This window comes from Rhinolophus sinicus, linkage group LG11, assembly GCF_036562045.2.
Source record: "Rhinolophus sinicus isolate RSC01 linkage group LG11, ASM3656204v1, whole genome shotgun sequence".
In the NCBI taxonomy this organism is placed as follows: domain Eukaryota; kingdom Metazoa; phylum Chordata; class Mammalia; order Chiroptera; family Rhinolophidae; genus Rhinolophus; species Rhinolophus sinicus.
The window spans coordinates 58,163,274-58,191,128 of record NC_133760.1 but is presented as its reverse complement, the minus strand read 5'-3'; the positions used below and the strand labels follow the sequence as shown (position 1 = coordinate 58,191,128).

Here is a 27,855-nt window from a genome sequence, read left to right as displayed (position 1 = left end):
GCTCATTGGACGACCATTCCTGCCTTCTTACTGGAATCTTGGATTCCAGCTTAGTCGCAGGGGTTACGGGAACCTCGAGGGATTGGGAGAGGTTGTAAACCGAACTCTTAAAGCTGGGATCCCATATGTAAGTTGCAACTTCTCTTATCATGCACCTTTTTCTATTATTTTTTGCATCTAATTCAATTTATTAGGAACAAGTACAGATGGATAGATAGACACACCTACTTGCATAAATTTGTGTGCAAAATTATATCTATGTCATCATGGAAAGAGTGTAGTTTATGGAGTCAGATGGAAATGATTTTGAATTTTAGCTTTACCTCTTCCTAGCTCTATGCAATGTTGGGCTCATTAATTACCACCTCTGTGTCTCAGCTTCCTCTTTTATAAAATGTAAATGTAAGTCTTACTTTGGTGGGCTGGTAGTGAGGAATGCCTTATACTGTACATGTAAAGCATGTATTAGAGTGATGCAAAAGTAATTGCAGTTTAAAAGGTTAAAAATAATTGCAAAAACCTCAATTACTTTTGCACCAACCTAATAACACATAAGATAAACTCCATCCAAGTAGCTACTGTTTTATAAGAGGAAGCAACATCTGGGGTGACATGGTTAATAAATGTTGCTGATTATAATGATGAGTGATAGTAAGTGAGTTTCTCCTAGTGACCTTGTATAATCCTTCCGGATCCAGCAGGCTAATTTTGAAAGCTCCGTGGTTGTAAAGTAGTATTTACGATGTCCAATGTCCATTAGTAAGTAAAAAGACAATTATTAAGTGTATACTATTTGGAAAGTCCCCCTCTGGAGATGCATAACATGTGGTTAATGAAGTTATCAAAACTATTTTGGGCTAGATCTTTGGAACTGTGATGGAAGCATCCATTTGGTTAATATCTGAAGAAAGATATTATGGGTGGAAATACCGGACGTCAGGATTTTTCAGTCTCAGAGTAGAAATGAGGACAGGCAAGGAGATGTCTTTTTCTTGTGAGAAAACATGCCCATTGTGTGTAGTTTGGACGTTCTGAGGAAATAATTATGCATTTCTTTGACTTCTCCCCTATCTACTTTCTGCAAACAGCCAATTCCAGGAGAAATCAGATCAAACCTTGCCACGTCTTTATTGTTTTACAAAGTGCTTTCACATGCATGGTTAACGCTCATTTACTGCGATTTTGAAAATGAGGAAATGGAGACACTGCTTGGTTAATTAACCTCTCTAAGGTCACCACAACTAGCTGTTAGGTTGGTACAAAAGTCATTGCGGTTTAAGAGGTTAAAAACAATTGCCAAAACCGCAATGACTTTTGCACCGACCTAATAAATGGCAGGCCCAGGATTCAAAAGTAGTCTTTTTGACTACGTGTGATGTTGGTTTCAATCTACCCTCACGCCTCCAATGGGAAAGGCTTTTTTGAGGAGCTGCCGATTCAGAAACAAAGGAGCTTTTCGTCCACGGATCGGATTTTTCCCACCGTGACTGCCCAGTATGAGAACAGATGGTGCTACCATGGCAACAGGCCACTCCTTCCTCTGGGCCTGTAACCTAGAGCCTCTCATGCATGAGAGGAATACGTACCTAGAAGACCTTCATATGTCTTGAACATATGTGGCAGATTGGAACAGAAGAGCACCCGGAGTTGAAGGGTCTGTCACCAAAGCCTCAAGTGACCCCACACCCGTTCATGCACATGACCTTGGGAAATGTCACTTAACCCCTTCACAGGTCAATCATCTCACTAAGAAGAACACCTGCGCCACACAGGCTGGTAGGAAAACACAAAAATAATGTATGCAGGAGAGTTTGGTGAATTAAAACTCCATCTTTTTGCCATGTGTCATGCTTAATTATTACCTTAGCGGTTCTATAAGGCAAGAAGACTGTTTTCTCCTATTATGATATATTCTAGCTTGATATTTAGGGTCAGGTTAGTACATCATGATAACATTACTAACGGACTCATTCGATCAAACATTTGCAGAGCGCCTGTTCTATGTCAAGCATCCAAGCCGTCAAATTGCAGGGCTGAAGAAGACACAGTCCCTACCCTCAGGTCCTTCCCAAAACCGTATGACATGTATCTGTCAGAGCAAAGAGATAAAACTGCAATCAAAGGGCGTCTGCATCTTTCAAAAAGGGCGTAGTTACTCCTTGGAAATAGCCAGGTCCCGGAAGTTCCAGAATCATTAAGAAATATGACTTCAGTTTTAATGATCAAGAACTAGTTATCTGCCCGGTGATATTTCCTAGGTTCTAACCGGCCTGCACTGTCTTCCAGGATGTTCAGTACTCTGACGTAGACTACATGGATGAAAAGAAGGCTTTCACTATTAACACAAAGGATTATAAAGGTCTCCCAAGTTTTGCCAAGAGCTTACAGGAACGTGGACTAAAATATGTCATTATTATGGTACGATCAAACACTTACTCTGTTGCCTAGTATTCCCTTTAAAAATGTAAAAGAAATTTATAAAAGCAATATTTATCTTATTTCTTTATTAGCATCCTGGCATTTCAAGTGATTCTGGGAATAAAACCTATGAGAATGGAAGTAAAAAGAGAGTATGGATCTTCGGGGAAAATGGTTTTTACATGGAGCAGGTAATTTCTCAAAAAAAATCAGAGTAAACGACAGTCATTTGGGGAAATTTGTACTTTTGGTATGAAGACGGGTGGAAGATAAGTTATGGTATCATTACTGTTTTCATGGCTTTAGAGATTTCTGTTATTATGTTTAAACCAGTAGATGTAATAGTAGAGTGATTAAAATTTGGAAGGATTTATGTATTTATTAATTGAAATATATTTGACATATAACATTGTGTAAATTTGAGGTATGCACTATGTCAATTTGATACATTTATATATTGTAATATGGTTGCCATTATAGTGATGGCACCTCTAACACATCACATAACTTGCATTTCTTTTTTGCAGTGGGAATAATTAAGATCTAGTCTCTAAAAAGCTAGCTCCTAGCCCTCTAATAATGCTGATATCTGAGAAGCAATATATTATTAGAAGAGAGTTCATTTATTCTTAAAGTCCTCCCACCTCACAATGTCCATCTCTTTCCCAAGACAATAAATTCAACTGTGAAAATATAGCAAGATGCTCATAGGCTAATGGGAATCCTATCTTAGCTAGTATATTTTTTTTAAAGATTTTTTTTTTTTTATTGGGGAAGGGGAACAGGGGATTTTTTTTTTTGTTATTGGGGAACACTGTGTACTTCCAGGGCTTTTTTCCAAGTCAAGTTGTTGTCCTTTCAATCTTAGTGTGGAGGGTGCCGTTCAGCTTCAAGTTGTTGTCCTTTCAGTCTTAGTTGCGGAGGGTGCAGCTCAGCTCCAGGTCCAGTTGCCGTTACTAGTTGCAGGGGTCGCAGCCCACCATCCCTTGCAGGAGTCAAACCGGCAACCTTGTGGTTGAGAGGACGCGCTCCAACCAACTGAGCCATCCGGGAGCTCAGCGGCAGTTCAACTCAAGATGCCGTGTTCAATCTTAGTTGCAGGGGGCGCTGCCCACCATCCCTTGCGGGAGTCGAACCAGCAACCTTGTGTTGAGAGCCCACTGGCCCATGTGGGAATTGAACTGGCAGCTTTTGGAGTTAGGAGCATGGAGCTCTAACCACCTGAGCCACCGGGCCGGCCACTCAGCTAGTATATTTTTAATTTACAAGATGAATAGAGAGAGCCCAGCCCTTATTCTAAGGTAGCCATTTCCGGCATTGGAGTAGGTGCTTGGGAACGTGTTTTCAGGGCAGCTGGGCCTTTGAGAGTATTTTACATCAAATCATGTAGGCAACCTTGTCTTCCTAGGATGTGTAGGGTCAGCCCTAGATGACTGGGTTAGCGGGAGAGTTACTAAAACTGGTATTTCGTCCAAAAGTTCATGTGGCTGCAATTCTTGTTGCTCCTGGGCAGTTTACTGTGCAAAACTTGTCTCTTTAGGGTTATTGGTACCTCCTTCCATAACTGCTCACTTAATTCCTATCATTGATTTTGTCTACAATACTTGATTCTATTTGCTTTCTTTTTCATTGATTCTAACCCTTCGTGAAACCGCAAGGACAGTTCCTTCCTTTTCCAAACTAATTCTTTGTGTTTACTGTTCTGTTCGAAATGAATTTCTAAAATATCAGGCAGACCGGTATTTATATGCACCTAAAAACTCAGAGGCGACGGTCACATAAAAATTGTTGATCTAAAAAGTAGATTATCCAGACCTGGGAGTCATTGTCAGTAGCCCTGGAGTGGTGTATAATTAGGAATTGATATATAAGCACAGAAATTTAATTAGATAATTATTAATGGCTTCATTGACCAGTGGCTAACGTGAATCATTTGATCTCACATGTTGGCAGAGGTAGTAGTAGATGTGATGTGGGCTAATTAGAAAGGAATTTGGTTAGAATGAAGTTTCCTAGGCCTGCTCCAGGTAGAATGGTGGTGTAGGTGATTCCTTTGCCACATCACCTGTTTCTGAGCTTGATTATTACCTCTGATTATTATTTGGTGCCCCATCACCTAAAACAAAGAACCAGGAGATGATAGACGGGTAACTAGATAAGATCAGATAACATACGGTAAGATATTCATTATATGCCCTGAGTGTAAAGTTGTCCCTAAATGACAACCTATAACCTTTTTTGGGAAAATAAGCAAGAATGTATGCACAAAAGCTTGTATCCTGTCAATTCAGAATTTTCGGTAATTTGGCTATGGTTATATCTTTGTGCTATTTGTGGAAAATGTTAAAAGCTCATCTTCGGTAGGAATACATAGGAAGAGAAGGTAGAATAAGAAATATTTGATTTGAGTAAGTAGCACAAAATTCATTTAGCCATTTAAAAAAGATTTGTTCATATGCCAAAAAACAACACATTATTTATAAACAGCATTATTCAAAGCGGGTTTTAGATGACCTTTAATTAACAACACATTAAACAAATTCAATCATCCCCTTCTAAACCTTATCTAGTTAGACTTTCCAGTATTTTAAATAGTTCTTCTCCCAATTGGCCTGACATACTGAAATTGTACTTTTCTTTTAATCATAGAGAAAAAAGACGGCCTCTTAACTATAGAATCGGTCGTTTTTCATTTCTCGTTTCTCCCATTGGTTCTTTGCATCTATGTTACCGTTTAGTTTCGGAGGGGAGAGTCACAGATTTGGATTCTACAATGACAAGATCCATGGGACTTCTAGTAGAAGAAATCGTAGCCAGCAATAAATGCGTGAGGAAACCATTGAACAAAGTAACAACCACAGCTGCCTTCTTTTTCTTTGCTCTTCAGGAGCCTCCCAACAGCCCCATTGTTGTCTTTCCTGATTACACGAATCCAGTCTGTACTGAGTGGTGGACAGAAGAGTTCAAAATGTTTCATAAAACTCTGGAGTTTGATGGAGTGTGGATTGTAAGTTGTTATTCCAGGATCAAAGATCTTTTGGAGATGGATAGTTCAAGTTTTGAAATGAACTCTGATCCCAAGCTGTAATAAAATAGTTTCACATAGCGGTATTTAAAATCCTTTTACATAATGCCACACTGGTATGCAATAAATTAGACCCCTCAAAACCCTGGATCTTAATTCTCAATCTACCACCAACTGGTTATTTCTTTTTGAGAAAGTCTTTTGCTTTGTCTTAGTCTCAGCTTTTTCTTCCATTAACTGTCTTTCAGCTTTAAAAAACTGTTTTATCAGAAACTACAGTTGCTATTATTTGTGACAGTGATTCCTTAAATTTAAATTTAATCATTAGAGAAGAATTTAATGAGCTCCTTTTATTTTTTAGAGGATACAGATGGGGAAATTTCTTTGAAATTTGAAAATTTATTTGTTAGCAGGACCATGCATCAGCTATTTTTAATATATTTTAAGGAAATGGATTTTATCTCAATTATATCTTCTTCTTGCCCCACATTGAGTAAAAAAAAAAAAAAAAAAAAAAAAAAAAAACAGGACATTATAAAATAGAATATTATCCTATGTTAGGTTCTTTAAAACAATACTGAAACAATATCAGCAACAATAAAAGCATAACTTAATAAGGTAAGAATCAGCCCTTGGAATGGTATTTCTTAATTAAATGATTGAAATCAATGTATAAAACATAAAATGTGCCTGATATCATTTAGAGTTGGAAGGCACCTTAGATACAATCAGATCTAAAAGACGAAACAGAGGTCAAGAAAATTTAGGAAGGTTCCTTAATATCCCAAAATCAGTTAGTAAGAGACCCCAGATAGCTGGCTTCTAGTTCAGTAAACTTTCCTCAACAACTAACTGTATGTCAGTAACATTTTCCATTTGTATACTTTGTGTCTCTGAAGGACATGGATGAAGTATCGAACTTTTACCCAAATTCTGATCATCGATGTGCAAAAAACAGTTTGAACTATCCTCCTTTCACTCCTCGTAAGTTTTCATCTGTTTGTGACTGATGTAGACATGAGCCATGTTTAAAAGAACCTCAGTGGAACTCAGTGTGGCCGAGAGCCATTTCACTTCCCAGTTCAAGGGATGCCCCCACCCCAACCCTCTGACCACTCCTCTACTGGAGACCTTGCTGCTTTGTTTGGTCTCTGACCACCTTTTGCTGTTATAATCCAAGGGCAAGAGTGTGGTGAAGGTCACACCTCCTTAGGATAGAGAGGTTGTGTCTCTTCTCTCGAGTACTGCATTCTTCCATCCTGTTCCCTTCCTCCAAACCTCTTATATACATGGTTCAATTTTAAACTTTATGAGCATATCAGAATATCGGAAATACAAACTGCTTCTGTTGGACTAAATCTGTAATTCTATGAACTTTTTTGGTGTATTTGTTTATCTCAGTACTGATAATTTAAAGCATCAATGGTTCCTGTTAGTTCTTCTTATTTATAAATCCCATTTCTAGTCAGTCAATTTTCCAGTCCCTGATTTTGAAAGAATGTGTGTGTGTGTGTTTGGGAAACAGTATAGTGTTTGTGGAAACAAATGAACACCAACGTCTCAGTGGATTAACACAATAAAAGTTTGTTTTTTGCTCATATAATACTCCAGTGTGAGGAGCGTGGCTCTCATCCAAGCAGTGACTCAGGGATCTAGTTACTTCCTTGCCTGATTCTCTCATCTCGGAGTCCCTTGTTTCTAGCTTCCTAGGTGAAGGAGAGAGAAGGTAGAGGGAGCTTTATGGACAGGACTGGAACTGGGTTGTTTTCCATTTGCTCACATTTCTTTGACCAGAGTCCAATCATATAGTCTTAGCTAAACTTCCAGGAAAAATGTGAAATATAATCTCATACTCCCAGGAAGAAGGTATAGGCTTGGTGAGCATCTGTCTAGACTCAGCCAGTTTCTTCCGGTTTGTCCACTTCATTTGCTCCCTTGGGCCAAGCCTTAGCCATTTCTTTACCCCTTTTGGTTACTGAAGGAGTGGAAAACTTTTTAGAAGGAATTTTGACTTCAAACCAATTAACAAGCAAAACCTATGGTTTGCTTCCCCCAGTTATACTTCTCAGCTCAGATTATGTTCCCCCAATGTTTTTCACTGTGGATCAGTTTATCATATTTCCCTTTTAATCTCTTAATCTTCTTCTTAGCCAAAATTTGTCTTTTTTTTCTACAGAACACTGCAGTTTTCTCACTTTCTGCCTGCCTCTGGCATCCACCCCGTTCCTTACCTCCCAGCAAACGTTTTGTCTACCTACGTATGACCCGCTGCTTTGCCTCATAGCTGACCTGCTTTTCACCTTTTCAGGATTAGGTAGCACTCATTAGCATGAGAAAGACTTAAATAAATTACCTTTGCCGGTGGAGAAATCTTAGTGTCCTTTCCTTTCGCTGAAGTGATTGTGAATCTCAGTTCACAAACTGAGCTGTACCAGAAATATTATTTTCTTTCTGTTTTATAACTAAACATAATTTCTCATTCCAAACGCTTATTCTATTGGGCTGCTGGGAAAAACTCAACCTCAGTCTTCCGTGATTCTACCATTTTCTAGAATTGTGCCTCAGACTAAGTTTCTGTGAATAGGCAAGGCTTCATGAAGGAGGGCAGATATGGCCCCCAGTTATTGGTCTACAAGGAGAAGAAGGGGAGAACAAAATGGCAGGCCACAAGACAGAAAATGTTGAGCATTTTAGGCATGAGAAAGGGGTAATACAGTAATAATGGTGATTTCTAGAGGCAGGAGCTGAGTTTTTATTCATGAAGCTACCTAAATATCATTTCTCATTTAAAAAATAAAAAAGTATAACTGAGGTGTGAATGCTTGTGATCTGAGTGAATATGTTCCCTTTTTACTGACCTCATATCTGTTCATACACTTAATTCTCCTCGATTAAATGTGTGTAGATATATGTGCGTACTTTGTTTATATTCCATCTCAGAGCAACTTCCCATTGCTCTGAGTTGTTTCTGGGTTGCCTCCACTGAACACCATCCTTTGTGAGCTCAAGGGAATGCAAATTAATTTTAATGATTCATCTCAGTGAGGGGTCAGTGTAGGCCCCAGGGAGGAGGTGGCATTTAGGATAGAATTTAAAATCTGGAAAGGATTTTTGTCAAGTGGAGATTGGTGGGGAAGGTACAGGAACCAGGAAGCAAATGACCGGGTGGTTATTTTTGTTAGAATTGGTAGAGACGGAAGTGCCTCACTGATGGTTATTTCCCCACAGGAATTCTGGACCGCGTGCTTTTTGCAGGAACCCTCTGCATGGATGCCGAGTTTTACTGGAGCTTTCATTATGACGTCCACAGCTTGTACGGCTACTTGATGGCAAGAGCCACAGACTCGTAAGCACGTGGTTTTCTCCCTAATTCTAGATTTGGGGAGCTGGTAAATGGAAGGTTTCTTTTGTCATCTCTATGCATATTTTTCAAATATGTTTTGTAATTACCGGGATCTAGAAGCTCAGATCTTACAGGCTATGTAAGAGGTCTTCTTATCTGATCCCTTGGTTCTGTGCAGGATTATTTTTGATTGGCTTGTGACTAAGGAACCTAATGGTTTTAAGGATACTAGCAGGCAAGAATGAGCAAGGTATTTAGACACCCCACTCCCCCAATTAGAAGTCAGCCCTTGCTTGGGTACTATTACTGAATGTGCTATGGTTATCACACTAGGGTTGTCTGATTTAGCAAATAAAAATACAGGACACCCAGTTAAGTTTGCAATGGACATACTTATACTAAAAATTATCCATTGTTTATATGAACTTCAAGTGTACCTGAGGGTCCTGTATTTATCTGGCAATTTATACCACGCCCTCCTAGCTTTCCTCTTCATTGCCTGTCCCAGTGTCCCTCTCAATTGTCCCCTGTGTGTCTCCCAAGACGTACACCACCACCAACACCACCACCACCATCACTCATTACGAAAGTCTAACAAAGCAACAGATGTTTCCTGCAAGGTATTCAGTCCTTTTCATACTTTGTCACATGGATTTTTTGCTGATAACTTTGTAAATTGAGGACTAGCTTCCTGCAAACTTCCCCCACCACGTTCCTTCCTTGGTAAAATATAATCGTTATACCTAAAAGAGCAAGAAATTTGGGGCTAAGTTTAAGAAGATTTTAATTTTAAATTTGCAAAACAGACAGGGAAACTAAAGTGCTCGAAGATTTGTTGGGGACCTTCCAGTGGCTTAGGAAAGAGTGTCTTAGACTCTCTCTGCTTGTTTCCTTTTGTTCCGGTGTTTCTAGAACTCCACAGTGGAGATTAGGGGCAGCGAGACTTTGATGGGACTTTATGCGACTTTCCTCAGTCCTTCTTTTATTTGACTTCAGCGACCACGTCTTTGCACTTGGCTCCTTTGGTTCTGAGCCACCACCCTATCCTGTCACTCCTGCTCTCTTCCCCGCTGTCCCTTCTCAACCTCTGTATCTGGATCTTTTTCCTCTATTCCCACTATTGATAAGTCTTAGGGGTCCCTCTTCAGGCTTCTTTTTACATTTTCTGCCAACGTATAGGTAATATATTCCTTGTCAGGTGTTTCTGTAATTTATTCTGATAATTTTAAAATCTGTATTTCCAACGTAGCTCTCTCCCTATTTTTCAGAGCCCAATGTCCAAAACTACCCTCTGACCTTCTCTACTTGGATATCTTATAGTACTTCTAATACTATGCACCTTACTCTGTGATGTGTTTCGGCCCAGCCTCCAGTCTGGCTAATCACGTTTGAAACCATTAAATTCCCTATCTTGCTTGGTAGCGACACCATCCTTATCTCCTAGACTCCCAAGTGAGAAACTTGGTATCACCCTTGAGTTCTTTTTTTCCATCACACCCTCACTTGCAATCAGTCTTCGATCCTTTTGATTCTAAGGCACTTCTGTAACTGTTGCCTTTTGTCCCCACTTCTTAACTAAGGTCATCATCATCGCTCGTGCAAAGCTTACACTAGTCCCATGTGTGGTCTCCCTTCCCTGACTTTAGCTTTATCTCCCATTAATCTGTCCTCTACTCTTGCTGCTCAGTGTGGCCCAAGGACCAGCAACGTTAGCTTCATCTGGAAACATACTAGAAATGTAGCATCTTGGGGCCTCACGCGAGACCTTGGAAATCAGAACGTGCATTTTAACAAGACCCCTGGATATATTGAATGTGTGTTATTGTTTCAAAAGCGCTCCTCTGTACTGCTGTCAAAGTGATCTTTCTGAATCACACGTCTGCTCATTTCTATCCCGTGAAAAATGATCTGTGGCTTGGTATTTTCTATACAATAAAATCCAGGCACCCTCACAAAATTGTAAGGCACTTAATAACTAAACCCTCTCATAGTGTTTTTGTTTCATCGTTGCTGCTCCTCATATTTTATAACTGCTGTTGTGCCCACGTTGAAATGCTGTTTCATTCTCCCACATCTTTGCATGTGTTGTCTTCTCTGTATGGAATGGCCACCCCCGCCCTGTCCATTTTGCAAACATGCACTTACCTTGAAAACCTCACCTCAGATGTAAATTCTGGAAAACCTCCTGACAGTCCTAGGGAAAGATGATCTCCCCCTTTATTTGCACTACCTTTATTGATATTGCAGTGTGCTTATTCTGCAAACACCTTGCGTGATAATTTTTAAGTATTCACTTTTTTGTCTTGCTGGACTGTAAGTTCCCTGAAGACACAGTAACCCCTGTATACTTAGCCTGAGGAATAGCGTATGTACTAAATACTGTTTGTTGAGCAAATGCCTGGACTGAGAAAAACGAGAAGGGCAAGGTAGGCCCACAGGGGATCTGATGAACGAGAGGCAGAGACTGCGCTTATTTCGTTTTCCAGCACCATTTTGCCGTCATGACTTAACAGTATGCTGGCTGTCCAGGTGAGAGAGGCCTTGTCCAGTAAATGCAAGTTTTTTTTAATCTCATTAAAAGAAGAGCTTCAACATGTCTTATTTTGTTATCTTCTCTTTTCTGACTTCTTTCTATCTCATTCTATTTTTCCTGGGAAATTCACACGAATAAGACTCACTTCCATCATCTTTGAAATGAGAGACTTGGGTTGACGTTTCCCACATTCGTTTCTTGTTCTGCTCTATTGTGACTCTTAGATGCTTCTATCTAAGAATGGAAGGTGGGGGTGGAAGGGAGAGTGGATAAGTGACCAGGGTGAAAAAGAAGGAGCAGGTAGGGCAGGAAGAGGGAAAGAGAGTTTCAGATCGCTCTATTGCTAGTGTCCCTATATGATAAAACTGCTGTAAAATCACGATGGGGGTGGTTAATATGTTCTTACAGCTATGGTTAATAGTTAAAAGGTCTGAGTTCCCAGAGAACAGTGGAGATATGTGGAACTTGGCCTTTGGGCATCAGGCAGAGTTGGTTAAAACAACAGATAAGATATTCATCCAGTAGGAACTGGCCATCAGGAGAATTGAAGTCATAGATCTGATGAATATTTGGCCTTAGCTGGAAATATGGTTTGGGGACGGGGTTACTGGTCTACCCAGAGAATGAAATTCACTTCTCTCTGGGTTGAAGGCAGAAAGAGAACAGATCCTCTCAGATATCAAGACCATAAAGAGGCCAAACCTGAGAGATGCAAAACAGAGACTTAAGGACCTCTGAATATTATTTTTCCTCCAAGCTGTAAAAAAACCACTGTTATCTAATCCATGTTACCATGTGGCCTGACTCTAAACTGTAAACTCAGATAACTTCATCCCTGTTTCGCTTTCACTTTATATAAGCTGAGTGTGTTTCTTGCACGACTGATGATTGCAGAGTGCAGTAAACTCTCCAGCCAATGGGAATAAAAGAAACCATCTGCTAGGCTGTATCAAGGAGAAATAAGGAGAGGAGTTGGAGAATGAGTCCTCGCCTCCATTCAGCCCCCTGTTTCTGGCCATTCAGTTGTCAGAATGGAGCACTTGACTTCCTCAAACCAGTCTTCTCCTTCAGAATTTTCTCCCTTCTGTCAATTTAAGTCACTTTGCATTGCATTTACACACTCCCCATAACACCCTGAGGCAGTGGTAGTGAGGAATTGTCCAGTGCCTGGTGGTACGCTTGTCCAAGACCATGTACTGGAAGGAAAGATAGAAGAGCTTGCCTGCAAAGACCTGGAAGCAATTGTGGCTCAGGTATTACCATCCTGTAGTTGCATTATTGTTCAGTTTGAGAACACTAAAGGAAGGTGTGAACTGTTGAGCATGGAAGAAGGCAAGGAGAGGTATTTCGGTGAAGTTCCTATGCAAAAAGAATGTTCTAAATAACAGCTAGGAAAATAGCCTACATCTAATTGTCTGTTATCCCACCCCACCCCCACCCCCATCCTTTCTGAATCCCGTCCCTTTCCTTTCCATACAGCTTTTTTGATATGTACTATTTTATATTTAATACATTGAAAATAATATTTTCTATTTCAATTGCTTTTAACTTCGTAAAGAGTATCATATGTCATCTTTGGAGACTGATTCATTTCAATTAAGATGGGTTTGCCTAGATGAAGATTTGCTAACACTGGGAATTGCTGACAATAAGTTCTGAAACTTCAGAGGAACCCAGCTACCCAGAGCCCCCGCTGATATACAAACTCTCCTCTAAGGCAAGCAGCAGGTACAGGGTTCCCACCTGAGCTAGTATTGTGCTACACAGGATTGTGAGTGGGCAGCAATGCATGGAGCCAAGGGACATTGGAAACACATTTTCTAGAGGAAGGCAATCGAGCCAAGGTCCCATGGTTCCAATGTATTGTCGACCAAAGGGCCAGAGCACAACCAGATCCAACAAGATGGAGAAAACATAATCAGGAGGACAGGAGCCTAGAGAAATTCCTTGGAGAGCTGGACTGGAGAGGTTTGCACCATCTTATGGGAGGTCTGAAACCTTACCCAGATGTGCAAAAGAAGCTCTTGAAAATACTAATCTAGTTTGCTCACCTGGTTGATGACACCTGATGTTTTCTTCTGGTTGGAAAGCCCACTGCTGCCCTTGGTACAGGGAAGTCCTAGACATCCCCAGCTCACTTTACGTTCAGTTGACGGTGTCTCTTTTCAGGGCCTTGAAGCAGATCTTCCACAATAAGAGGAACTTCATCTTATCCCGTTCTACTTTTGCTGGATCTGGCAAATTTGCTGCTCATTGGTTGGGGGACAACGCGGCCACCTGGGATGATCTCCGATGGTCCATCCCTAGTATCCTTGAGTTCAATCTGTTTGGCATCCCCATGGTGAGTTTCACTGTCAACCAAGGAGCTTTAAAGCTTTGTCCTTGGACGTTCTTTCCATGATCAGTCTTTGAGGTGTCTGAAAACCAAGGAGCACATGTCTCCCTGTGATATGTATTGGAAAAATCCATTTTTATGTGTGGTGTGAGCTGCTTTCTGAAGATAGGATGGTAACACTTCATCACTGGGTTGTCATTCAGGAGATCTCTGAGGTTAGGAAAGAGAAGTGTAAGTAAAATGTATTAGAATCACAGAAAAATTCCATCAACAGATCATCAGTGAATAGCAAAGTATGAAATTGGGAACCTAATAGTGAGGGGAGCCCCTGATGTAACAATCAGTCTTCCTCTCATCTACCCATGATGCACACTTGCTTCCATCTCCCCCTTGGCTGGGACTTTTCCCTGAAAGCCCAGGGCCTCTTTAGTCATGGAATGATGGAAATAAGCGAGATTCTCTTTTCCCTTATCACTTCAGTATACAGTCAACACTTTCTCCTCCCTCCCTGATCACTGTGTTTATATGTGCGCTAATTCTCCAGGTTGGTGCCAACATCTGTGGTTATTCACTAAATGTCACAGAGGAACTCTGCAGAAGATGGATGCAACTTGGAGCATTTTATCCACTATCAAGGAATCACAATGGGCCTGGGTTCAGGGTAAGGTCCCCAAGAGACGTGCTGAGAACTTCTTGGATTATCTGATCTACTTGTTCTCAAAGAGGGGTTGAAGAAACTCCTACAGGTTGGCCCTAAATGCAGGAGCAGAATAGATACATTTTGGGTGATAGACCTAAAAAGCAGGATACTGGGGTAAGGGTGTGTGGAAAAGGGTAGATAGATAGATAGATAGATAGATAGATATAGATAGATAGATATAGATATAGATATAGATATAGATATAGATATAGATATAGATATAGATATAGATATAGATATAGATATAGATATAGATATAGATATAGATATAGATATATAGATATATAGATATAGATATAGATAGATATAGAGGATATAATGGTTTTATTGTTGGAAACTCAACAGCAAAGGTGAGAAGGGTTGTTAAAGTTTCTATGGTGCTGCTCTCACTTCTGTTACCACCTTATATAAGATGGGACAGTTGGAGTCCACTGGTATCTTACTTTGGTTAATGTGAGGGAAACCACTCCTAGATATGGGAGGGGCAGGCCAGTGACCTGAAAATAATTTTCACCTTGTTACTACATTCCGTCTTTCTTTAAGTGGTTTGGGAGACCACTCCCCACTACTTCTCATAACTCATCCCGTCTCTTTCCTCTTCTATACAAAATCACATTTTTGATGGGCGAGTATATAAAATGGGTTGAAAGTCCCTCTTAGGGAGATGTTCAGCGATGGCAGGAGCAAGTAAAGTGGAATGCCCTTTCTTTCAATGAAGTAATCTGCAACTGGAATGTTTCAAATTGAGTGGTTTGCCTCTTCATGGGTTCATTAGAGTACCTTACTGATGATCGTTTTCGCTCTAGTTCTTGCCGTTGTCCAATTGTCAATGTCTCTAACCTGGGAAAGATTCGCAGTCAGATCCTCAAAGTGTTTGATCCCTGGGCTCTCGCAGCCATTTGTGATCTAGATGAAGCAGCGTTTCTGAGTTCTAAGCAGGGGGCTGGGAGCAGGGAGGGCGGGTGCTCTTCCTGAAGAAATGGCCTGGAAGGACTCACACAGATAAGAGCTCTCAGAGCACTCAGGCTGCGAGGTTATGGGGCTTGTTTCTCTCCTCTCAACTCCTGCGGACCAACAGAATGATAATGAGAGCCACGCGTGGGTGCTTAACTGTACATTTAAAAAGTGAAAAGCAACAGGAGCAATTCTTTTTAATATATTTTAGGTAACTCAATATACCTTCCGCATTATAAATTCAATCTGCATTTAATGCAAAAATATTAATAATGAACTATTTTATATTCTTTTCTTTATACTAAGTCTTCAAAATTCAGGGGTGCATTTTATGCTCACAGTACATCTTCATTTGGAAGCTAAATTTTCAGCAGTTGGAGTGACACGTCTTCCTACCAAAACAATAAAATTATGTTAATGGAAAACTATTTTACGTCAGTTCAGTTTTTAGGTTTCTATTTGAATTAACTATAATTAAATGTAATGAGAAGTTCCATTCCTCAGTCTTACTAACCACATCTTAAGTGTTTACTAGCCCCATCTGGCACGTGACCACCAGGGTAGATTGTGCTGCTCTAGATTTTCTCAGTTGGAGATCAGAGTGATGGAGACCTTTGAGTGGTATCTTCTTTGGTGTTTGGCCTCAGGGTTTTCATTGAACCCTGCATTGGAGGCATAGATTGGTCGCACGGTGTTGTTCTATTTGAAATGGAAAAATGGGCTACTTAGGGAACAAAAGAAAAGAATACATTCAGATCATTTTTTCTAAATTAGTCCCCGTGATACAGTACAGGATGACAAGTCTAAATAAGATGTACATATATGTCGCATCTTTCCAAATACAAGGAAAATGAACAAAATGAGTGTCCATCATTGAATGAAAATGTTGGTTCCTGGGTTCTAAGAAAATTAGATTACCTTTCTAAAGGGTTGTTTCTTTGCTCTTGGATGAAATCTGCTAAAAACTGTCTTTGTGATTTCTTTGCACTTTGTGTATTGAAGAACAAATAGAGGTCACGGTCTTCGGGATAGAGAAAATAAAACAAATTTGATGGTGAAAATATTACAAACTAGACACAAGTCATAAAAGTATATGGAAAGGAAAAGATGGATTATAGATCATGATGGATTATAGCAATGTATGGATATGGGTTTCAAATTCTTTTTTGTAGTAGTATAACTTTATTATTATTATTTGCCAAATGAAGTATTATGAGAAACCTCAATATAGAAAATAAATTGGAGCAGCTCTGGGGGGAGCAGGGCCCCCTATAGTCCCTTTGTCTCCTTGGTAATTTCTGTGGGTTCCTTTATCACCCTGAGGCCGCCATGGAGCTGTATTGGAAGACGTGTCCAATTTCAACTCTGCCACTTGCTTGCAATTTTACGTAGGAAAAGTCATATAATTTTGACCTGGTTTTCTCATCTATAAACTTAAGGAGTTAGGCCCAAGATCCTTTCAATTCTGGAAATGCTTTGACATCTTTAAGGTGGGGAACATAGCTGCTTTCATTCGAGAAAACTTCTTGTCAGAAGGGAATTTTTCAAATACGACGGAAATAGTTAGTAATTGCTTCTGTTCCCGTGTAGGACCAGGACCCTGCTGCCTTTGGTGAAAACTCTCAGCTGCTGATTTCCTCCAGACATTATCTGAACATCCGCTACACCCTGCTGCCCTATCTCTACACCCTTTTCTACCGCGCCCATGCCTATGGCGAGACTGTAGCGAGGCCTCTGGTCCATGAGTAAGTGTCCTGACCTGCAAAGCCTCCCCTTCACATTGTAATGTCACTGTCCTTGTTCGTAGGAACAAGGTTCGTTAGGACCTCGCTGCCGTATAATGTACTGCCTTCCCATATGGAGCCTTCACCTGCCTCTCTGTTTTCCAGGTTCTACCAGGACCCGGCTACCTGGGAGGTGCACGAGCAGTTCTTGTGGGGGCCTGGACTCCTCATCACGCCTGTTCTTTATGAAGTGTGTTTATAGTCTAAACAATGGGGTGGGATATCACCCTTGTTCTCCTGGCTCTACACGCTGAGGCCTGGGTCTCTTTGGCTGCATTTAAATATAAACATGAATATAAATGAGGGAGAGATCATGAAAGTTTAGAAATTAGAAAACTCATGATTCTTGGACCATCTGCCTCCCCAAGGCAAACAGTTTCCATTTGGCAAGATCACATCAAAGCCTTCGCCCTGACGCGTCTGAACGGACAGGGCTCCAGAGGCCTTGGGCTGGCCATCTGTGCGTGTTTCCCTTTGACCGAACGGGACATGCTCTTGGAGTTAGACAGAGGGAAGAGGTGGGGAGCAGAGCAGCGAGGGAGAGAGGAGTTCTGGGTAAGGGTGTCCATGGATCAGGGACCGCAGTACCGTCCCTGAGTGTGATTTGGGGCAGGGGTGAGGGGAGGAGTGTGGGGGAGGGAGGGGAGGGGTCTGTTATATGGCGATTAGTGTAGAAACATGAAGATTTGCCAACATACTCGTGGAGCTGGTGTTCACACCTCACCATCTCATGGCACGTCCTGCTAACCATCAAGGGGTCGTGCTGAAGGCTCTCCTGGGGGCCTGGCAGCTTCAGGCTCTGCCCACCTGTCAGATTACACAGGTAACTCCGTGCAAGCATATCGTCTCTGCTTCTCTTAGAAAGGTCCGGAGCCTCGAAGCAAAACGAACTTGGGAAACTGCCCAACCTGTCTGAGTATCTGAGCCCCTGTTTGTAGGGGGGGAGGTGCCAGCCTTCCTCAGGATTGTTGAGGCAGCCACGTGTGGCGTTGCTGTGCACACGGGAAAGGGGTTTCCTGATGTGGTTGCTCATTGTCGTTCCCCTAGGGTGTGGACCGCGTGAAAGCATACATACCCGACGCCATCTGGTACGACTATGAGACAGTAAGTGAGGCGGCCGTGGGGCCCACACACCTGCCTCTGGCAGAGGCGGCGCCCAGGCTGCAGTGTGGGGAGCTTGGGGTAGCATGATCGTACGAGCTTTCTCCTTCCGTTGATTGTGGGTACTTTTCTGTGCGGAAGGCCTTCCCAAATGTACAGTGAAATCATTGGAATAACTGGCCTAGGCTGATGGGAAGTTTCATTATGTCCACCTGCCTATTACACAGCTGTAACAGGACTTCGGCTGTGAAAACTGAGAGAATTAAAGCCCAGTTGTGGTTTCACAGCATGAAAATCGGGGAGGTTGGAGACCCAGCTCTGCTATCTATTACGTGTATGCCTTGGGCAGGTCACTTCAGTTGGGGTCTCTGTTTTCCTCTTCTTTAAAATGAGGCTGCTGAACCACAAGGTCTCCGAGGTGCCACGTAGCCCAAACGGCCTATTGTCTAATCCGTTTTCCTTTGTTAGCAAGTAGCCGTCCAATGGAGGAAACAATTGGTGGAGATGCTACTGCCGCCTGATAAGATAGGACTTCACCTTCGAGGGGGCTACATATTTCCCACCCAGCAGCCAAACACAACGACCCAGACAAGGTAAGTTCCTCACTCTTCTAAGGTGTGACTGCTGTCCTGCTCCAAAGGGTTACAATAGGGATGAAAAGTAGATAAACCAAGGGACGACATATCCAGTTAGTGATCTTCCTCCCCATCTTTCAAGGTAAGATTGGCCCCAAATTGGCATCTTGGTCTTTATTTAGCAGGGACTAAATGTAGCCTTTACATTTCCTTAGTCTTTCACTTCTGGATTGAATCAGGTTATAAGAACAGTCAAAGCAATCACTCATGAGGATTTCCTTATGGTGAGAACTTGTCCTCAAGTAGATTTCCTAAGGCATGAGAGAATGCAAGTTAAATAGGAGACAAAAGTTATCATATGAAAGTCAACATAGCTGCAAGGTCAAGAGCCAGAAAGTTTGGGTTCTAGCCCCAGCTCTACGATATACCAGATGTGTTACCAGGTCAACGTACTCTCTGTGTTTCTATTTATCATTTGTAAACCAGGGATGATGATAGTTTGACTTTTTAGAGTTATTATGAGGCTTGAATGAAACAATGTGACTGATTTTATATACATAGGACACTTAGAATTGTTCCTGGCCCATAGTATGCATCCAACAATGCTAATTGTTAGTATTACTGCAAACTCAGTTTTCAGTAGGAACCGTCACCTCCAACTGTTCTTCCTGGGTTCATTCACTACTAACCTCTGCTGTCTACTCACACCCAGCTTCCATGTTCCCATACAAGGTCAATACATACTCAGCTTCTAGAGTAGCCGCTGAGATTCTATGTCCATGGGGCATGAAGGGAGCTGGTTTAATATAGTTCTATCTCTTCTTCATTCTCTGAATCTGAGAATTGCTCTTTCACAGTCGGAAGAATTCCCTAGGACTCATTATTGCCTTGGACTATAAGAGAGAAGCAAAGGGCGAGCTGTACTGGGATGACGGTGTGTCTGCAGGTAGATCTCCTTATGGTCCCATCACTGCAGTGCCCCGTGGAATTCGTCACCGCGGGCTGGCGCAAACCCTGTTGTCATCGATGCCGATTTCTGTAGCTTAGAATCCATTTCTTCGGAAGTGTGGTTAGCCAATTATCATGCATTAAAATAGACTTCAAATGAGCAGCTGGTATATTCTCGACTCTACCAAAGCAACAGACATGATTGGATTTAGTTTAATCATTCTCTCCTCTGGGTATCGTTATTAATACCAAATAACACATTTTGCTGGTAGACTTGTAAAATAACTGCTTTGGTTATTGTTGAGGAGGAAGTATCTCATTTGCGCAGTGTGTTTCTCCGCTGTAGGATTTCCATATAAGTACCTCCCATAAGCTTATGCTCTGTGATTATATAAAAACCCTGCCCTGCCTGTGCTCCAGGATTTATTAATATTGATTGGCTCCTTCTTCCTGCACTGTGTGCAGGGGACGTGCAGATAAATAAGATACAGACTTTGCCCTCGAGGGCCTCCTGGTCCAGCAGGATATGTGCGTTGTGCATCTGGGCAATTACAGTGTGAATCAAAATGTTCTCAATGCCAGCAACATTGTCCTTCAAAGTGCCCTGGGAGTTCAGAGGAGGGAGCTGTTCCCGTGGGTTTCACGTGTGCAGGAAAGCTTTGTGGCTGTTTGACAGAAACGGGTAGAACGTGGGTGAGCAGAGCTGGATGGCAAAGGGGAGAGCGTGACCGCACAGCTTCTGTGTCCTTTGTAACAGGGACCCCTCAACCTTTGTCTTTCAGATGCTGTCACTGAAGGGAAATATATTCTGTATAATTTTTCTGTCACCTCTGTAAGTACTGGTTTTTGAAGAACACACTGTGTGCGTTCTTTTCTGTGGTTGCTTGTTGAGTTTTGGGTTTGCCTGAGGGGCTTAGTCATGGGGAATAGGGACACTGCCTGACTCCCATGGCCCCGGAAAGGATTAAAGTTAAAATGAAAGTTTTTAATGTGTGTTAGATGTATAAGCCCTGTAAAAATTCAGTCTGAGTTCAATGAAGAACTCATATTTTTTTTGGGAAAAATAATCATTGACTCTGAGTTTTCTATGGATGAGTCTTGGCCTCAAAGATGGGCCCTTATTTGAGAGGGTGCAAGTGTGTGTGGTATGTGGAGATGTGTGTGTGTCGGGGAGGCGGGGGGTGAGTACCTTTTGGAAGTTCTTGGCTAGGAGTTTTCCTTTTCAGCCCCCAAACAATGGCCTTGGGCACAGTCATGAAGTGGCAGTTTTGAGAGGTTAGAAGATATAATGTCACTTGCCTTGTCTCTATTTCCCAAGGGAACCAAGAGAAAGAAAGGCAATGAGACAGGCAGATGATGGGAGAATTCTAATGTGGTTTTCTCAGAAGCCTGATTGTACATGGGCAGAGATTTATTTGTGGGGCACGCTCTCCCTGATGTCTCCTTTCTTTTAAATTCATATTGTTTTCTCAGTTATACTATTTATTTTGAGATAATTATAGAGCGCCGTGTAGTGGTAAGAAATAATACAGAGAGCTCGCTTTTACTCCCTATCCAGTTACATCTCATGAGGCTATAGGACAATGTGACAATAAGGCTATTGACATTGATGCTACCAAGATAGAGAACATTGCCATCACCACAGGAAGCCCCCATGTTGCTTTTATAGCTGCACCTACTTGCCTCTCTCCACTCCCCTTTCTTAGCCCCTGGCAACCACCGATCTGTTCTCCATTTCTGTAATTTTGTCCTTTCAAGAATGTTACAAGAATGGACTCATACAACATATAAGCTTGGGGAGTGGCTCCTTTTCAACCTAATTCCCCTTTAGCTTTAGTTTTTAGCTCCACCTTCTTTGTTATAGCTCACCTTTGTCACTTTTGAACGGTGGTTTCCTGAATAAGTTATCTAATGCCTCTGGGCTTCAGTCTCCTGATCTGAAGAATGGGGAACATTATAGATTCAATCCCATAGTTTGCTGTGAGAATTGATTGAGATAATACATGTAAAATGCTTAGTCCAGTGCCTGGCACATAATAAGTATTTATATACATCTTAGCTCTTATGAGCATTATTATTAAAATGAAAAGAAGCAATTGGGGGGGGGCATTATTTTGTACATATGTCTATTCCTTTGTGAGCCAATGGGTCCCTTGTGTGCTTGTGTCTTTTTGTTTGCTTTGTGATACCATCTGTCCACTTGAAAATTCCATGATGACAGGAAAATTTTCTGAGTAACAAAATCAATAAATAACCAGTGAACCAAAGCAAGCATGACATATTACTGAAAGATTTAGGACTGTTAAGAGTGTGGGTTAACAAATTCTCTGGGGACAATCCTCTGGCACTATTTAGAACCTCAGAGATAAAGGACATAACAGAGCTCAGAAAGAAAGAAGTTGAGTGGTATTTGGGCATAGTTAAAGTGTGATGTACTTGGTCTCTAATCTGACTTTTTTCCCCCCTAGAACCATCTACAGGCAAAAACTATACGTAATAATTATATGGACCCTGACAACCTCATGTTTACAGATATCATAATCTTGGGAATGGACAAGCAACCTACCAACTTTAGCGTCGTAGTTGAGGATGTTAGCACCACCATTTCAAACGTTTACTACAATGCTTCATCGAAGGTGGGAGATTGTTCCATCTTGTCATCCTGTAGAGCCCTTGCCAAAAACCCTGGCCTGAGATTCTGACAACTAGCTCTCCCTTGCTTTTTTGAGTTTGGATAGTCACAGAGACCACAGGCATGCTGGGAAATCGACCATATCGTAGGCAGGAGGCAGAAGGAGAAACGTGTGTGTGCGTCACACGGACCCCTACGCTTTGCTTTGTTAGCACTATGAAGAGGACAGTTCTTTCAGTGAAACACTGAAGGAGGACAGTTCTTCTCTGGGCAAATTTAAAACTGGACATGCTGCTTCCGGAAACATGTCTAGTTTTAAATTTGTGATGTAGTTTGATGCATTATTTGAACTATGTTATTCGATGCATTCTGGAGAGTATTTACACATTTACCCTGTCGTTGAAGTTAAAGACTCTCTTTGAGACATGGCTGATATTTTACCTTAGTGTTTTAAGCTTTTTTAAAAAATATATCATTATAGAGAATGAGAGTTCAATAAAACACAAGGAGTCATCCAGTTTTATTCTTATTGGATGATTCCCTTACACGATAATCTCAGACAAAAGATTCCAATTGTTAGTTGAATATTCCAAGTGCTAACAAGTCCACCTTCTTAGGGCAACCCCCTTCCATTTTGTCAACACAGAGAGCAAAGGTAGGAACTTGTGTTCTAGAGTTAGGCAGAATGGGATTCTAATCCTAGCTCTACCATCTTGGTCAAAACATTAAACCTCTATGAACCTCTGTTTTCTGGTTTGCAGAATGGATGTAGCCCTGTTTTTCAGAGCAGAGGATCGCTGTATAGGATTACTAGAGATAATGCATCATATGAAGTGGTCATCAGCGTCCCTGGCCCATATGCGTGCTCAGTAAAGTTTAGCCATGGTTATGATTATCGTATTATTAAAATGTATGAGCATCACTCCCAGAGGCAATGGTCTAACATGACAACCATGCCTCTGACCTGTAGTCCTTCACATGATCGAAGCCCTTCCCATTCGATATTCCACGGTGACTCCAGGAGGTGAGAAAGTTCAGGAATAAACCAAGTGCCTTTCCTGACAGGGAGGTCAAAAGTCCCAGAGGAAAAACAATGATTTCCCACCTGCTCCATGGCTAAGTGGTACTGGATGAAGGGCTGGCTCTCCCAGCCCTGACTTCCAGCCCATCAGAGAAGGATATTGTCCAGGTATCTCCTCATTTGTCACCGTGGCCTCTTCTTTCTTTCCTCAGGTGGTGAGAATCACTGATCTCAAGAAACTGGCCCTGGGAAAAAATTTCTCCATTGCGTGGCATCTTCTGGTCAGTGACCTGGAGAAGTTCAACTGCTACCCTGAGGAGCCCACGGCCTCTGAGAAGATTTGCAGCCAGCGGGGATGCCTTTGGGAGGTACGTGTGAGGAGCGGGTTGCCACAGTGAGCCGGACACTGTGAAGACTGTCCCACGATAGGCACCTAGAAAACACTAGCTGAGTGCTGCTGGTTTGGACGGACTCATTCTTTAGGAGGAAAATGACCCTCTGTCCAAGGACGCATTATTTTGCCAACTCTGAGTGAGGGGTGATCCGTGTTTTCCTCCGAGATCCTGAATCAGAAGAGACTCATTGCTGCTCTGGCTCTCTCTTTCCTCCAACCACATTACTTTAAGTGCCACTTTCATTTTACCATAGCAATAATACATTGTGCATTGAGTATTTTAAGTGGTTTTCCCCCATCTATTCGAGAGTCCAAGCAGGAAGGTGAGGTACAACTCTTTCTCTCCATTTGAAAAACAGAGAGAAAGAAAGCCGGAGAAAAGAAGTGATTTCCTCAAGATCACAATGGGGCAATGGGGACCCGGGGAGCAGAACCCTGCATTAGGATTCCAGCCTCCAGATCCGGTTTCCTCTGACCCTCACTACTGACCTGTAATAGGAGGCATGTATGTGTGTGTGTGTGTGTGTGTGTGTGTGAGAGAGAGAGAGAGAGAGAGAGAGAGAGAGAGAGAGAGAGAGAGAAATGTATTTATTTGCTGGGGTTTCTATGATGAAATACCACAAACTGGGTGACTGAAAATAAGAGAAATTTATTATCTCAGTGTTCTGGGAGCTTGAAGTTCAAGATCAAGGTGTTGGCAAGACTGTTTCCTTCGGAAGGCCGTGAGGGAGAACCTGTCCCATGTCTCTCTCCTAGCTCCTGGTGGTTTGTTGGCCATCTCTGGGGTCCTTGGTTTATGGAAACATCACCCCAATCCCTGCCTTAATCTTCACATGGTGTCATCTCCCCGGGTGCATGTCTGTTTCTGTGTACAAATTTCCCCTTTAATTAGGATACCAGACGTATTAGATTAGGCCTACCTGGATGACCTCATTGAACTAGACCACCTGCAAAGACCCTATATCCAAATAAGGTCACCTTCACAGGTACCAAGGGTCAGGACTAAACATCTTTGGGGTGAATGTAACTCAACCCCTAATAATGGACTTGGTGTCAGAAACTTAGTCTGTGCTAACCGACTTCTTTAGTAATTAGAGCCTCGGCTGACCGAGAATTCCTCCTCTTGTTCCAGCACACGACCGTTCCTGGCGTACCCACCTGTTTCTATGACACCATCCCTAAGTATGCTGTCAGTAACATTCAGTATTTGCCCACTGGCATCACCACAGACCTTACCCACCTGACGGCCTCTGAGTCAACACGAGGCACATCAGCACCACGGGACACACAACCCCCGTCTGCAGCAAAGGCGGCTGCCGCCGGTCCTCTCTCTGCGGAAACCAGCTTCCTTACCCTCCGGGTGATCTATCACACAGAAAACATGCTGCAGTTCAAGGTAATCCCCGCGGGGCCGGTCTGGTCCTCAGCTTGGTCTGAACGTATAGCTCCGTGTGGATGGAAGTCATTCAAGGGTCTTGTACAGATAAGGGTGCAGAGGCCCAGAGAGATAAAAATCAGAAAGGTAGGCAACAGTAGACCCAGGAGGTGACCTTTGATCTACCAGGGTTGTGAATTTCCTATAACGATGGATACTCTAAGTCAGAAACGTCTTTCTCAGCCCTGAGAAAGATGTATCTTCTCTATGGTAAACTCATGAGTGGCATTAACTCACTTCCAATGTTAGTTGTTTCTCTGGGAGAGGTTCTGCAGTGTTAGCAGGCATCGAAATTACCTGAAGATCTTATGAAAACTCAGATGGCTGGGCCTCACCCCCAGGGTTTCCAGCCCAAGAATTTGCATTTCTAGCAAGTTCCCCAGGGATGCTGATGCCCCAAGTTAAGAGGCTACACTCTGAGACCCACCGAGCTGCCCAGATAGAAGGCAATGTGAGCCACATGTGTATTTTAATAACCATAGTTTTTAAAATATATTTGTAAAAAAAATCAAGTGAAATTGATTTTAATAGCATTTGGTTTAACCAGTGTGCTAAAATATTATCATTTCACCATGTAATCCAAATACACTTATTGAGATACTACTGTCGACTCTTAAAATCTGGTGTGTATTTTGCACTTATAGTGAGTCTCAGTTCAGACTAGCAATTTCAAGTGCTTAATGGTCACATGTGGCCAGCGGCTACCGCCTTGGACAGCTTAGCTCTAGACATTACTTTTTCCCATTTTCATGTTGGATGAATCACCCCTGGGGATCTTGTGAAAATGAAGATTCAGATTCAGAAGGGGTGGGCTGGGGCCTGCGATTCTGCATTCCTAACAGGCTCCCAGGGAATATTGCTGCATTGGGTCGGAGAAACAGAGTGATGAGAAGTAAGGCTTTTGACAGGACTTGTCCTAAGCATAGTATGTAGGCGAACACCGTGACGAGAAAAAGGACGACCGCCCCAAATGGCGATGCTCCCTGATCTTGCGTAACACTGTGCCCTTCTCTCATTTCTCCCACACAACAATCCTGTTAGGTAGGTGGGAACAAATGGTGGGTACACAAGAACAATCTTAGGAATGGAAAAGGTGAGCAACATCTGGCAGCTCCACTAGTAAGAAGATCTCCAAGTCTGTATGAAAACCCAGTGCTCTAATGTCTAACATATACACATGTGCTCACACATAATCTTACAGTTACGTGCACATGCCACACACTCATTCTCTCTCTCTCTCTGTCTCATTCTCTCTCTCTCCCTCCCTCCCTCCCTCCATCCCTCCCTCTCCCTCTCCATGAGAGTCTACACCCTTACATCACACATTCTTCAGTGGGAGTGCCCTCCCTGCCTCCCAGTGGGTATTACTGAGGCAGTTTTGCAGTTCAGGACCTGTTTCCGGTATAGCAGATGGGTAAACTTCACATCAGTTGGTGCCTCCTGATGGGAACTGAATTTTACGAGTTGGCATGAGGGGGTTTTGGGTTTGAGATTCCATCAGAAAGTCTCTTTCTCTCTCCTTGTCAGATCTATGATCCCACTAATAAAAGGTATGAGGTGCCAGTGCCTCTGAACACCCCTCGCTCTCCTGTTGGCTCCCCTGAAAACCGTCTGTATGATGTCAGGATTCAGACCAATCCTTTCGGAATCCAGATTCGACGAAAAAGCTCCGACACTGTGATGTAAGCACTATTTATTTGGTTCTAATTAGAGTGGTTCTAGATCTAATTACAGTAGTTCTAATTAATGCAAGTGAAATATTAAAGTTGGAGACTCTATGGGGGTGTTTGTTTTTTAAAGTGAGGATATCTGTTTCACCCAAATTCAGTGGGGATATCCTTTTCAATGAGTCATTAACTCAACAAGAAAAATTAATCAAGGGTTTAAAAATACTAAGTGTTGCTTGATTTCAGAAAAAGAAAAATACATGTTCTACTCCCTGTTCTTGTTGAGTACAACAGATAACGTACGATAGAAATCCATTCTGTATATGTCTCATTAAGAAAGAGTCAGGACTCTGGGTGATGAACACACAATGGGATTTATAGATGATGTAATACAGAATTGTACACCTGAAATCTATGTAATTTTACTAACAATTGTCACCCCAATAAATTTAATAAAATAAAATTTAAAAAAAAATTTAAAAATTAAAAAAAAAGAAAGAAAAAAAAGAAAGAGTCAGGAGAGACGAGCAAAGGTTACTAAGAAAAGTGAAATGGCATCTGATAGTCTTGGCTTCTACTTACTCTATAGAGGTAAAGCTTTCTCACAGTGATCACATCTCATTCCTCTCCTGCTGCTGAATGGAATGAACTGAAGGTCTGGATTTGGGCTGGAGCTGACATTGACCATCTTCACAGGAACTGTCACCTGTATGTGGGCATGTGGACAGACAGGCTCCCTTTGACTACATGTCTGACTGTCTGTTGACTTCTTTGATAAGTTCTTTGGCCAATCTGGAAAAGTCAGTCTAACAGTTTCACACTTTTCTACTGGAAAATTTGCTTAAACCTTATGCATTTAGTCATATATTTATTCAAGCGGATCTGCCAGGCAATGAGAACGAGAAATACAGAGATGAGTGAGACTCTCAAGGGGCCCAAAACCAAGAGAAGGAGTTCTCAGTCTTGCAAACTACAGAATGAAAATGCAAG

General features: G+C 42.0%; 1 protein-coding gene across 1 annotated transcript in view; it reads left to right on the top strand.

Moving 5' to 3' along the window:
• MGAM2 (maltase-glucoamylase 2 (putative)) overlaps positions 1–27,855 on the top strand; it is a 69,636-nt gene that overhangs the window by 12,320 nt on the left and 29,461 nt on the right. The window contains exons 10-27 of the mRNA XM_074315261.1: positions 2–127; positions 2,287–2,418; positions 2,511–2,609; positions 5,306–5,425; positions 6,343–6,427; positions 8,672–8,789; positions 13,489–13,660; positions 14,199–14,315; positions 16,899–17,053; positions 17,198–17,282; positions 18,140–18,196; positions 18,662–18,786; positions 19,626–19,714; positions 20,499–20,548; positions 22,185–22,352; positions 23,582–23,737; positions 24,896–25,159; positions 26,726–26,880. Coding sequence (XP_074171362.1) covers positions 2–127; positions 2,287–2,418; positions 2,511–2,609; positions 5,306–5,425; positions 6,343–6,427; positions 8,672–8,789; positions 13,489–13,660; positions 14,199–14,315; positions 16,899–17,053; positions 17,198–17,282; positions 18,140–18,196; positions 18,662–18,786; positions 19,626–19,714; positions 20,499–20,548; positions 22,185–22,352; positions 23,582–23,737; positions 24,896–25,159; positions 26,726–26,880 — 2,273 coding nt within the window. The remainder of the gene's footprint in view (position 1; positions 128–2,286; positions 2,419–2,510; positions 2,610–5,305; positions 5,426–6,342; positions 6,428–8,671; positions 8,790–13,488; positions 13,661–14,198; positions 14,316–16,898; positions 17,054–17,197; positions 17,283–18,139; positions 18,197–18,661; positions 18,787–19,625; positions 19,715–20,498; positions 20,549–22,184; positions 22,353–23,581; positions 23,738–24,895; positions 25,160–26,725; positions 26,881–27,855) is intronic.